The sequence below is a fragment of the Diospyros lotus genome, chromosome 14 (genome assembly GCF_014633365.1).
Source record: "Diospyros lotus cultivar Yz01 chromosome 14, ASM1463336v1, whole genome shotgun sequence".
Lineage (NCBI taxonomy): Eukaryota > Viridiplantae > Streptophyta > Magnoliopsida > Ericales > Ebenaceae > Diospyros > Diospyros lotus.
Window position 1 is genome coordinate 35567699 of NC_068351.1, and position 12936 is coordinate 35580634.

General features: G+C 35.7%; 2 protein-coding genes across 2 annotated transcripts; one reads left to right on the forward strand and one right to left on the reverse strand.

The window, feature by feature from the left end:
* Positions 1-7931: 7931 nt before the first annotated feature.
* On the forward strand, positions 7932-10192 carry LOC127790678 (uncharacterized). Its single transcript, XM_052320273.1, has 5 exons — positions 7932-8128; positions 8419-8468; positions 8913-9039; positions 9169-9267; positions 9375-10192. Exons 1-5 carry the CDS (start codon positions 7933-7935, stop codon positions 9998-10000), a joined length of 1098 nt encoding a protein of 365 aa, XP_052176233.1. The 5' UTR covers position 7932; the 3' UTR covers positions 10001-10192.
* Positions 10193-11574: 1382 nt separating this feature from the next.
* LOC127790619 (transcription factor PRE3-like) lies at positions 11575-12559 on the reverse strand. The gene is made up of 2 exons (XM_052320199.1): positions 12111-12559; positions 11575-11904 (listed from the first exon to the last, which is right to left on the reverse strand). The coding sequence occupies exons 1-2, from the start codon at positions 12237-12239 to the stop codon at positions 11758-11760; spliced, it is 276 nt and encodes a 91-aa protein (XP_052176159.1). The 5' UTR covers positions 12240-12559; the 3' UTR covers positions 11575-11757.
* Between the last annotated feature and the right edge of the window lie 377 nt (positions 12560-12936).

Sequence of the window (12936 nt, forward strand, 5' to 3'; positions counted from 1 at the left end):
AGTATACGGACCATTTTTTTTCACATTATGAAGCTTTAGCAACCCCATTGCTTAAAGTTTTATTATACGGACCTGTTTTTACATTATTGGAGTTTGTTGTACGCTTTTGTTCTGGAGGTGTTAATGCACCATGAGTATAATTTGTCCGCTATGAAATTGCAGGATTCCACATGAGTGGGTGTGTTAGAAAGCTCAATATATAATGTTGATATTCTTATGCACCCTTGGTATGTAAATGTTATAGCACATTAAGTTTAGTTTGTCTAGTTTGCACATGAGGCGGAGTTTTAAAAAAGTTGATATACATTGACAGATGGGATTAACCTTTTAGAACAAGTGAAAGCATAACAATCAAGACAACAAATTTTACACATACGTAGAAAGTAACAGAAAATATAAACACACAGAATTGTGGAAATAAAACTATCAAAATGCAATGTAGCAATAGATAATGATGAAACAGAATAATGCATGTGTAAAAATGCATATGAACAAAAATGTCATACATCTCATCTATATATGCATCATTTTCATGTTCAACTACCCAATTAACAGCAGCCTCAATACTAACATTACTTGAAAATTTTTAGATGTGTAAAAAAAGTTATTACAGCAAAAAAGCAACATTCATAAGTGAACCAATCAGGAAAAGGTTCCAAGTCAGATGTCCAAAACTCGTCGTCAAATTTTGCTTCCAATGCTTAGGGAGAATATACTTTATGAGGCTTGTTGTGTCATGCATGTGATTGATGTAAGGACTTAAAATCCATCTTATATCGTAACTTGCTATGTTGTGTCCTTTGGGGAGTATTTTTCTCTTGATATTGCTAAATAATTAATGCTATGTTTTATTTAGTTTTGAATGTATTAGCAATTGTTAGACATACTTAATAGTGTATAAATTTACATTATTTTAGCATATAAATGGTAGGATATTGACAGTGATGAAACATTTCAAGTACAACTATTTAATAACATAATCTTTTTCAAATTTAATTATTTTAGATAAGATGACATCTAATTTAGAAATGAGTGAAAGTTTAATCAACTCTTCTGCCCCACATCAAGGAATTATGCGTGAGCACGGTGTGCCTGTTTGGTGTTATACTTCATGGACTAAATTTAATCCTGGGAGGAGATTCTTGCGATGTCGATTTTGGAAGGTAATTTTTATCTTATACATTAAATAACTGTTAATAATTTTCTTATGATTGACTGTTAGATGGTCTGGTGGACAGGATGATGATTGCAAATGGTTTCAATGGATCGATGATGAATGAATCCATTATAAGCAAAAAAAAGAACATGAAGGTTAATGATGAAAAGGAGAGATTACTTCAAGAACAAGTGAGGGCTTCTGAAGAAAAAGCCTTAAGGAGAAAAGAAAAGATATTGAAGCTTCAGGAAGAGATTTTTCAATTGAAAATGAAGCTTCAAGAGTATAAGAAGAAAGAAATGAAGTTTGTTAGGGTTCTAATAGTGTTAGGATTTAGTTATTTTTTGTTAATTGTACGACTGACAAAAAATGATGGTAGTAAATTTAGGCATTTGACTTTAATGTAAAGGATAATCTTTGTTAGTAAAACTTTAATGTAAAACTTAATTGTACTATGTGATGCCTCCTTTTTAAAAAAGGTTCCTTGTGTATTCCCTACCAAAAAACAGGTTATATTGGTTATATCTTCAGGGGTAAGTAAAAGGTTCCTTGTGTATTCCCTGCCCAAAAAGCATGGCTCGATCTCATGGGCTTCTAATATTTCTGGATACTTCATAGTGCATAAATGTAACATGTCAGGGAGCCTGAATAATCCCTTGGGATTTTTAAATGGTAGGTGGATCAAGGTATAAAATGGGGGAACCCTAAAGATCACACTTCCTTCAGTATCTATAGCTCTGGCCTTGGCATCATTTCCTTTATCTAAACTATTACTTCTTGCAACTTTATGAGGAATGTTGGAACTTAATTTTACCTTGAATGTTAGTCCTTGTGCCGTACCAAATTTTGTGATGCATGTGAGTAGTGGTAATCTTGTTTGAATGCATATTTTTGTTTGATATGCATATATATATATATATACACACACTATATTCATCCTGTTTTGGTGTGCATCTGACAGAATTGTGGAAAGTGACATTGTGTTTGGGGTTGTATTTTGTCTGATATTATCTCAACTCAATTGTGGGAAGTGATGTTGTGTCTGGGGTTTATATTTTGGTTATGATAGTGAACTTTCACAGCAACATTTTTAGGAAGGGCCATAAACGGGCAGTCGACTTGAATTGTAGCGTGGGGACATATTTTGTTGTTAGGGAATATGTATTTAATTGAGTAAACAAGATATTATAAATAATCCCTAAGTTTAAAATTAGAATCGAATTCAATATTCAATATTCTCTGGGTGAGCTCTTTATCAGTCTACTAATCAAGGTAATGGTCGTAAGTTGGGCCTGATAATTGGTTGGCAAGGATATCTTCCTCTGATAAAAGGTTTAGTATGCCAAATGAACTTAAAAAAGACTTTTGATGGCTTCTTAATATTACAGCTAGCATCAATTGAGGAACTTTGGCCTAAGGGTCTTTGTGCCAGCACATATGAAGGATCTTGGATCTTGAAAACATGGAATTCTAAATATGATTCTATAAGGGTAACTTAACTCACTTACCTCTAAAGAACCAAGTTGATGCGACTTGGACCTAGGAAAAAGAATGATGGAGCCCTGCATTTCTTCTGTGGACCCTATCCAAATTAAAAAGATACGACCTGGACCTGTTGCTGGACCATACTCAAAGACATAAATTACAAACTCCAAATACTACAAATTACAAATGCAAATTACAAACTCCAACAACTCCAAATACATAACCACGAGTTCAAATACTACAAATTACAAATGCAAATTACAAACTCCAGCAACCCCAAATACACTAGCAAATTCAAAGCCATTGCATAGCAAATACATAGCCACGAATTCACAGACATTACTCGTCCAAAGCCATTACACAGCCACAAAATGCCCTACTTCAACAAAAACATAATGAAATGTGTCAAGGATAATTATGATGAATTATGCAAGCCATAAATCATAAACAAAGGCCAAAGTATCATGTATACATAAAGATGTACAAAAATAAATGCAGAAAAAATTTATAGGGAGTTACAATGCTCTAAAAAATCTAGTGGGTTGTCATCGGGCTGTTGGTGGGGCAGAGACATTGGCATACATGGATGACCCGTGCGAGTGGTAGGCACTCTATGAGTAGCATTCCAAGATATTAATTATAAAAAGATGCATGCATTCGGATATATATTATAATTATTAAGTAAAAAGATGCATGCATTCGAATATATTTTATCTAACTACTTACCATCAATTGCTGTGAGTGGGACATTAGTGGAAGCGCCTGATAGTGTGCATCTTGTGAAAAAGCTTGATTGAATGCTTGAGCATGTTCAACAATATTTTGACTTGGTGCATTGCCTTTGTTTGATTTTGAGAATCCCATCTAGACATCAAATGAAAGTAACTGCCATTACAATTGAGAATTCGAGCACAATATCTTCCTTTCATGTAAGTAAAAAATACATAAAAATATACCTTTGCTTTCTTGCTACGTGTTTCCAATGGACTCTTCTTGCGAAGCTTCCTAGGGGCTCCCTTTCTTTGGGCCCATATCGGATCCATTATTTGCCTGCTTGAAACTGTTGTTGCCTCTCCACAACTACGAACTTGTTCTTGCACACTATGTTGAAAATATATATTACTACCACATATTAGATTTGCATTTGATTTACTGAATGTATTTAATTGAGATTGGATCCACTCCATAGTTGTTCGGGTTCGTTCTTCGTCTTTTGCTAGCAAGTCTGCTACCTTGGCAAACGCATTGCATAGTTGATTGTATCTTAATTGGCTAGATGTACTAATCCAATTGTTGTAATTGATCTTGACCCTCATGTAGGATCTATTGACATCTCTCCTCCATCATCGTAAGATATACCTCTCAGGAATTAATTTGACACCATTTTGGATTAATACTGTGCTAACATGTCTGCAAATTATTCCCTTAAACTCAAACATGTGACAACTGCAAACAATATCACATCTTTCTTTCTCAAAAATAATCGAAATTTTTTTCCTTCATTCTTTCATCAATTATGATATCTTCTCACACCTCATACCTCGTACCCAGCAATCCCTCTTCAATAGACACAATTGAGCAATATATCTTCCCAGTTAACTCTTCTTGAAACTCCTTAAATTTTGCGATTGTGTACACTTCTTGAAATTGTTTCTCAAAGGCATATCTCGATGCACATGGGACCATATGAGAAAATGACCTTACGTCGGCCTGAAACTCCTTTTCAACTTTACACCTCATTGCTCGCTCATATTGTTCAACAAATTGCTTCAACGAGGTTTTCGAGTGTACATATCCATCAAAGAATGTGTTCATACCCTCATTCCGCTATGTTGTTAACATCCCTACCCAAAAACTGGTTTTCACGAAACATGGAATCCATCGACCTCTTTCTTTGTAAAGTCCAGACAACCAATCATTATCATGTAGTGCATATTTCTCAATCATTGAATTCCAAGCCTACTCAAATTCTTCAGGACTCTGTGATTCATACACCGCGTCATGTACGCCCGAAAGAATACATGCCTTACAGCTATGGTTCCCAAATTTTTCAGATAACTTCTTTAATATATGCCACAAACACCATCTATGCTTCGTGTTAGGGAAGACAATCTCAATAGCATTTTGCATGGCCCTATCTTGATCGGTGATTATTCTTGCAGGAGCCTGATCCTCCATACACTCAAGCCATGTCCTAAACAGCCAGATGAAAGTCCTGGTGTCCTCGTTGGAAATTATACCACATCCAAGCAGTGTCAACTGTCTGTGGTGATTTACACCAACGAATTGAGCAAATGGCATGTCATACCTATTGGTCAGGTATGTGGTGTCAAATGTGACAATATCACCGAATTCCTTGAATGCTTGTCTACGCCTATTATCAGCCTAAAAGACATTCTTCAATCAGCCATCTTCATCCAAATCCACACAAAAATAAAAACCCAGATAAAAAGCTTGCATCTTCGAAAAGTAATCTTGAATAGCAGCAACATCTCCTTCCCCAAGTCTTAACCTCCTCACCCCATCAATGTAATTTCTGCAATCATTTTCCACAAACGTCAGGTTCTCATATCCACCAGCTTCAACAACAGCTGAGTTATAACTTTTGTGTAAAGGAATTCCAGCTATATCATTAACTTCAAGTTGTCGCTTCACATGTTCACTTAATTATCTGTTGCATCGATATAACCTAGATTTGGTTGGACTTGTTTTATGGTTATGCTCAAGATGGAGAATGGTTATCCGCCATGTTCCTAAAACATCTGAACATGCTGATATCCTAGCTGTACACCCTAACTGAACAGTTGGTTGAGGCTTCAAAGAGGTGCTAGTTGTAATATTTCTTTTGCCTTCTCAGTTACATGCATATCCCACATATCTTAGTACCCCGTCATTACCCTTCCTCGAACTCATTTTTTTAACAAGAAAACCCACGTGGTAAGCATATTTTTTGTAACATTCAAAAATATCCTTCTCTTCATTGAACTTCATTCCAACCTTAAGGACAAGATCACTGTCTTCTTCTGGCAATGAGTCGTTTAACGCAGGACACTCATTATCTTTGGTAATTTCATCATTAGTAACAAAATTTTCCTCATTATCGTCTAATAATTCCGCAAGCATAATATGATTTCCTTCTTCAAAAAAGAAAAAAAAATATAATGTTACATATGTTATCATATTAGATTATAATGAAAAAATCAAACATACCTATATCACTCATTGTTGGTTTTCTTCGGCTTCTAAAATAAAATTGATAGCCTTCTAAAATATGCAAACGCACTGCACAATTTTAAAAACTACATAAATATAAAAAATCCTCTTAGAACAACAGAAAGAGATCAACTATATTAAGTGTTTAAATCTTCCTTAGGATACAAACAGGCATCAGACAGAGCAGAAAGAAATCAACTATATCAAGTGTTTAAAATCTTCTTAGAACAACAATTAAAAGTGGGCAATGATGAATACATCGTGGAGAAATTAAGGTTGAGACAAAATAAATTGAACTAGAAAGCATATGATGAGTGACATTAGATAAAATCTGCCAAATTTGTAAGTTCAGGTGATAAACAAAAAAATAAACTTTGAAATAGACGTGTGTATATATTTGCTTCTCAAACAAAAATACTGAATATAATCATTATTGCTTTCTTAATGTTGCCAAGAGCTCCTATCATTATCAAAGTTTTGCCCAAATACACCCTTATATACCTTCTCCACCCATCAATTGGCTCCACATAATTCGCTCTGATCAAGTCAATAAAAGAAAGGTTGCAAACTTAGAGCCAATAACTTTAAAACATAACATTTGACTGAATTAATGAATTAGACCATGTCAAATAAAGGCCCAAATTATCCATGTCGCTCTCATTTTGTTGAGTTCCAGGCAACCACTCAAATTTCAATAGCAATAGTATCAAATAGTACATAATCAAATAAAACATAACTTGAGCCTTTACTTGATCACCTGAGTTTCACGCTAGAAAAATAATTTCCAAAAACTTCAAACCAGCATAAACAATCAGCTTTACTCCAGAAACCATATTCAAATCCACTATTTCAAGCCACCACACCCTGAATTAGGCCAAACCCACTTCAAATTACATAAAAAACATACCAATCTTGTTTCTAAAGCTCGTTGAGGGGCGTCCGATTCACTTCCCTCTCGGGTTCTTGCTTGCACCAAAAATTTCAAAGCTCGGCGGCGGCGAGGGTAAGGGGAGATGAAGTATTTTGGATGCGTAAGAGAGAACGAGCGAGAGAGCGAAACAAAGAGTAAAAGATCGCGACCTAAACCCTAAATCAGAGAGAGAGAGAGTCGTCGGTAATGGGGGAACAGCTCGTGACGGTGAGGACGGAGAGCGAGCGAGAGAGAGAGAGAGAGAGAGAGAGTTGCCGGCAATGGGCTCATAGTCGGTGATGGTGAGGACAGAGAGAGTAAGAGAGAGCGAGCGAGCGAGACAGAGAGTAACCTAAACCCTAAACCAAATTGCGTGAGGCGGGAGGCTGAAAATATCAAGGGTATTCTTGTAATTTTATGTGACGGTGAACTTGTAATTTAACTTGTGTTTGTCAGAGCATTTGTCGATGCGTTCGTCCATGTAGCATTGTCCAACTTTAATTGTATATATATATATATATCGATTTTTACATATAATTTTTTCTTTATGTATCATTAAATAATTTCATACAATCCACAAATCTTAAAGTAATGCTGTAATATTGCTACATAACTAACTACTGTACTCACCTCTTAAAATTACAATATAAGATAAATATTCCAAATTAATCAAATTATTACATATAAATAAAAATGAGTTCTTTTATTTTTTGTCGATAAGATGCAACACATATATATACATACTTTATCTTTAAACAAGTGTATTTGCTACAGAATTTTTTAAATTAAAAAATAATTTTATTAATTGATAATAAATTTATCTTATCTTTACATGTACCACTAACCAATAAGAGTGTTTTAAATTTAAAAATAAAACATAATAAAAAAAAATTCATGATAAATAACAAATAACAGTTGACATTTAATTATGGTCAAAACAAAGTAGGGGCCCCACAGAATCTGTTGATGGGTTTACTTTTTCAAATAATAATAATTGACAATATCTTCTGATGAGTTTACCTTTTCAAATAATAATGGACAGTTTCCGATAATAATAATCTGTTGAAGATGTCGTTATCAATATCTGATCTCATCAAATCAGCCAAACCCATGTATAAAAGGGGCTTGATTCGTCCAGACTCATTGCCATTGCCATTCAATCACAGCCATGGCTCCAATCACCCGGCGATCTGCTCTATGTTGCTGTCTCTTGGTGTCTCTGTGGTTTGGAGGCGGCGGCGTCCTGAGGAGTGAAGCTGCGGAAGAAGAGGTGGGTGTTTACGAGCTGAAGAGAGGGGATTTCTCTGTGAAGCTCACCAACTATGGCGCCACTGTTCTCTCCCTCATTCTCCCCGATAAAAACGGTTTTTCTCTTCCCATTCTTCTCTTATATTTTCTCCCTTTTGTTCTGTTCTTTTCATCGTTAACAATGGCACACGATTTTGAAAACTGTGGTTTGATGATCATGGGGATTCAAGATGATGAGGGCTCATTGTTTTGGGGAAAATTTATTTGAAAGAACTAGTGTAACAATGGATTCGAAAAATTATTCTCGATTTCTCTAGTTTCAAACAGTTTAGAGACGGTAAGCTCTTGCATGCTCTTTAGTGAAGGCTTCTTAATTACTTTGATTAATGTTTGGTTCTTCTTTCAGGGAAACTGGATGATATTGTTCTTGGGTTTGAAACAATCGACGGGTATAAGGTTCGTTTAATTCATGTACATATGCAGTATATTTGTTGAATGCAGAGAACAGTTCTTTCGTACATCATTATTTGGTTACATTAAATTACTTTAAATTTTCTTTTTTATAGTTATGTAGGGAGATGAGACCCAAATATATAGCTTCATTAGAATCGGGTTCCATACACATTGATCAATCCATGGAACTCACCAAAGACATGGTTCATCTATATAGATATGGTTGGTTTTGATCTCATTGTGACCAAATTGTTCCTTGATTGGGCTTCCTCTAATAGTTGTGTTTACGAAGATATAATCATATTGTAATTTTGTGAGGCCAATTTTGATAATAGTAGTAACATTGTTCTTTTGTGATAAGAGGAGTTGTGGGCCGAGTCTCGTGAATTGGAATGCCCTCTTTAATCAAATTTTAGTTCTGCTTGCTAATGAGATATCTTTCTGTAGAATGATACGACCTACTTTGGAGCCATTGTTGGACGAGTTGCCAACAGAATCGGAGGGGCTCAGTTTACCTTGAATGGGGTTCATTACCGGCTGCTGCCAAATGATCATGTCAAAAACATGCTCCATGGTGTGCATCTACTACTCTCTTGATATCCCCTCTTGGATTAGAACAGTTGTAATCATCAGTGTTTGTTTGATGCCTAATAAAATGATAAACTTATCATATCATTGCCCTTTGGCCTTGCTGTTTAAACAGGGGGTCCCAAGGGATTTAGTGAAGTCATATGGACAGTGCAAAGCTACAAACAAGACAGCCACATTACTTTCACTTATCACAGCCACGATGGTGAAGAAGGTATCATCATTCATCAACGAGTTCACAATTTTGTATTTGATTCTTCTGAATTCTCTAGGCCCTCAACTTCTTTCTTCAAAGAAATTTAACCTCTTTGAATGAAACAGGATTTCCGGGTGATCTTGAGGTGTCTGTGACATACGTGCTGATCGAAACAAACAAGCTTGGGATCAAAATGGAGGCCCAGGCTCTGAACAAGGCTACGCCAGTGAACCTAGCTTCACACACTTACTGGAACCTGGCTGGCCATGGCAGCGGCGACATCCTAGGCCACGGTCTCCAGCTCTTTGGCTCGAAGATCACTCCAGTGAACGATGAACTAATTCCCACCGGAGCAATCGTCAACGTGGAAGGGACAGCCTTCGATTTCCTGCAGGCTCGCCCCATTGGGAGCAGATTCACGGAGGTGCCGGAGGGGTACGACATCAACTACGCGCTGGACAACGCAGGAGGAAGCAGCAAGCATCTGGCAAAGGTGGCAGTGGTAGAAGAGAGAAAGTCAGGAAGAAAGATGGAGCTGTGGGCTAACCAGCCGGGAGTGCAGTTCTACACGGGGAATATGCTGGAAAGAGTGGAGGGGAAAGGCGGAGTCGTCTACTCCAAGTACGCGGGGCTGTGCCTGGAGACGCAGGGCTTCCCTGATGCTGTGAATCATCCCAGCTTCCCTTCACAGATAGTGAATCCAGGGGAGATGTATGAGCATGTTATGGTTTACAGATTCACAGCCAATTAGAAGCAAGCAGAAGTACTAAGCAGCAGCAACAGAAGCTGCAGCACATTATATGCAAGATTGAGTTCTTCTTCCTTTTTGGGCTAAACTATATATAATTTGATAGATTTAGATTGAGTTGGTTTTCCTTTTACATGGGAAAAGCTTTAGTTTAGTTTTTTTTTTCCTCTTGTTTAGGTCATTTGTTCAAATAAACCTCATCCCTCTTTAATCTTGTTTTTCTCTGTTTTCACTTTCATACAATGTCTGATGTGTCTGACAATCATTAAGGGCTAACAACTTATATCTTCTATGAACTTGGATATATTGTCACATAATTTTGTGGTATATTTTGCATAATATATATATATATTTTTTTTGGGGGGGGGGCTGGGGGGGTGAAGAATTAATGGTAAACAATGAAGTTTGAGTTCCCTTCATCAATCCTTTCTATAAGTTGAAAGGTGTGTTGTGTGTGAAATTTATGCAATGTAATTTGATGGGTTGAGGTCACATCCTATATTATGACAATTGGACTGGGATTAGTCAGTAATAAGGGGTTGAACTGATCCTAATAGTCTTCTTCAAGAACTTCAATTCAGAATTGGTCACATGAGTACGTACCACTGGCAGAAAGCCAAGATTGATTCCCAATCGTATATTACAATGATTCATATATCAAGTCTATTCTGTGATTAATTCTAATTTTGGGATTAGTGTCTTTACACGATTTTCAACCGCTCGTACCCTTGATTTTGATAAATGAAATAGACAGGCCTTTAACATTTACCTAAGTTAAGCATTGAACTTGTGATCTACTAATATTAATTCCATTACCACTTGACCTATGTGCTTAGAGTCTTAATTTTAATCTTCTCCCTTATTTAAATCGATCTAAGTTATGTTTATTTATTTTGGAACTAAATTCCATTCAACTGTTGACTGTATGGAAATCAGTTTATTAGGAGTTAGTAATTTTTTTGTGTTTTTAATTAATTTTTAATATTCAAAATTTAATATTACCAATCACAAGCTGTCATAATTAATTTCTTTTGGTTTGACTTGACTTGGGAAACTAATTGTGATTCGATTTGTAAAGTTAAATATAGAACCGATCTAATTAAAACAAAAAATCTAACAAACCTAATTTGATACGCCAATACCCTTTAACATTATATTAATTATAAATACTCAACACATTTACAATAATATTTATATTGATATCTTATATTTTATGTCATATCAATAAAAATATACAAAATATGAATACAATGTTGATTAAAATCTAAAATTAAATATTTAAATAATAATTTTGAATTATAAAACTATAATGTTCTCCGCTCGTTCAATCTTACAATTTTTGATATAAAAAGTAAATTTGATTCTGACCCATAATGACCGTAGAGAAAGTGAATTCAAATTTGAGAACTAGACCGCTCACCACTCCTCGTTGATCACTGAAACAACCTCATAAACTATAAATCTGTTACCCTTAAACTTTTGAAGAGGAGGAACTGCAAATATATAATCAATAAATTACTAGAGCATAAATAATTTATATATGCTGCTAACTTGAAATTAAAGGAGCTTGGATCTTGGAGCATTGAAGTGTGGCACTCCCTTATTATCATTACTTAAACTAATTAGACAGCCTTGCTAGATCTTAATTAATTCGTTGATTTCGGTCAAATGACAAAACCCTAGACTAGTACCGAGAATTAACTACTGATCATGATCAGAGAGATTAATAATGATACAACTTAATTATTAAATTATTACAACTACATGAGCAAGCTCCTGATCATGGCGGCTTGAGCGCTGTCTGAAGTCTCCAGTAGCTCCGACAAGCGATCGCTAAGGCCATCCACCTCTTTGTGCAAATTCCTTATGTAGTTGCACGTCTCCTCCAGCACCTTCGCTGCTGAAACCTGCATTTATACACACACACACACACATATATATATATATATATGAAACTCATCATCGATCGATCTCCAGCAAATATACATACATATATATATATCCGAGTAATTAATGAAGTAATGAGTTTGAAACAAAATCTTCACACAGAATTTTGAGATATGATGATGATGAGAGAAATAATGGAAGAAATTAATTAATAAAAGTGTACTACCTTGTCGGCAGAGCGGCGGCGGTGGCGGAGCTCAGGGAGGAGTTCTTGAAGCCTGGAGACGAGCTCGTTGATCTGATCGTCGCTGATTCTTGCTCCTGCTTGCCTCGATCGCGATCTTCTGCTCGACATCTTGTTCCTGTATGTCTGCTTTGCGTGCGAGTACGTATATAAGAGAGATAGCTACTACGACCTGAGTATTTATACACGCAGCAAATTAAGAATTGTTAACAAGAGCATCGATCTGGTCTGAAACTCGGCAGAACAATGCGGCGCGATAGAGCCACCGAACTATCGGCCGATCAATGCCTAAATTGTCAAAGTTACAGAGAAGTTCCTGTTAGAGAGAGACTGAGAGAGCAGCGAAGAAGACGACTGCATCTGCATAGGAGGATGCAGTTGGAAAAGCGAGTTAGTTAAATAGGGTTTTTGGGGGGTGGGGTTGGAGAGAGAGAGAGAGAGAGAGAGAGAGAGTATCACTATCAGGCTTGTGGAGATGCGCCATACTGTCTTGCCCTTAATGTGCTCCCAAGCATTTGAGATTGAGGGGGACAGAGACGCACGATATTTTGTAATTTAGGCGGCCATTTTACGTCAAATTGTTTTTCGCCTTTTTTATTTTTTGTCAAATATATATTTTTATCTTTATAATTTTATTTTTTTTATATGATCATTCACATTTTTTATTATTTTAATTATTCTATTATACTTTTATTTTTAAAATAATTTAATTCATCTACTTGACAAAGTGTGATATATATTTTATTATTTTATTTTATTTTTTTAAAATATAAAAAATATAAAAATTAAATTGATTCAACAATGTAAG

What these genes read in the sequence shown, in the direction of transcription:
- LOC127790619 (XM_052320199.1), bottom strand. Translation starts at nt 12,239, where the DNA reads ATGTCGAGCAGAAGATCGCGATCGAGGCAAGCAGGAGCAAGAATCAGC. An exon ending in GCCGCCGCTCTGCCGACAAG is followed by an intron (nt 11,905 to 12,110) that starts GTAGTACACTTT and finishes GTATAAATGCAG; the next exon opens with GTTTCAGCAGCGAAGGTGCT.
- LOC127790678 (XM_052320273.1), top strand. Translation starts at nt 7,933, where the DNA reads ATGGCTCCAATCACCCGGCGATCTGCTCTATGTTGCTGTCTCTTGGTG. An exon ending in CATTCTCCCCGATAAAAACG is followed by an intron (nt 8,129 to 8,418) that starts GTTTTTCTCTTC and finishes TTCTTCTTTCAG; the next exon opens with GGAAACTGGATGATATTGTT. An exon ending in CAGCCACGATGGTGAAGAAG is followed by an intron (nt 9,268 to 9,374) that starts GTATCATCATTC and finishes TGAATGAAACAG; the next exon opens with GATTTCCGGGTGATCTTGAG.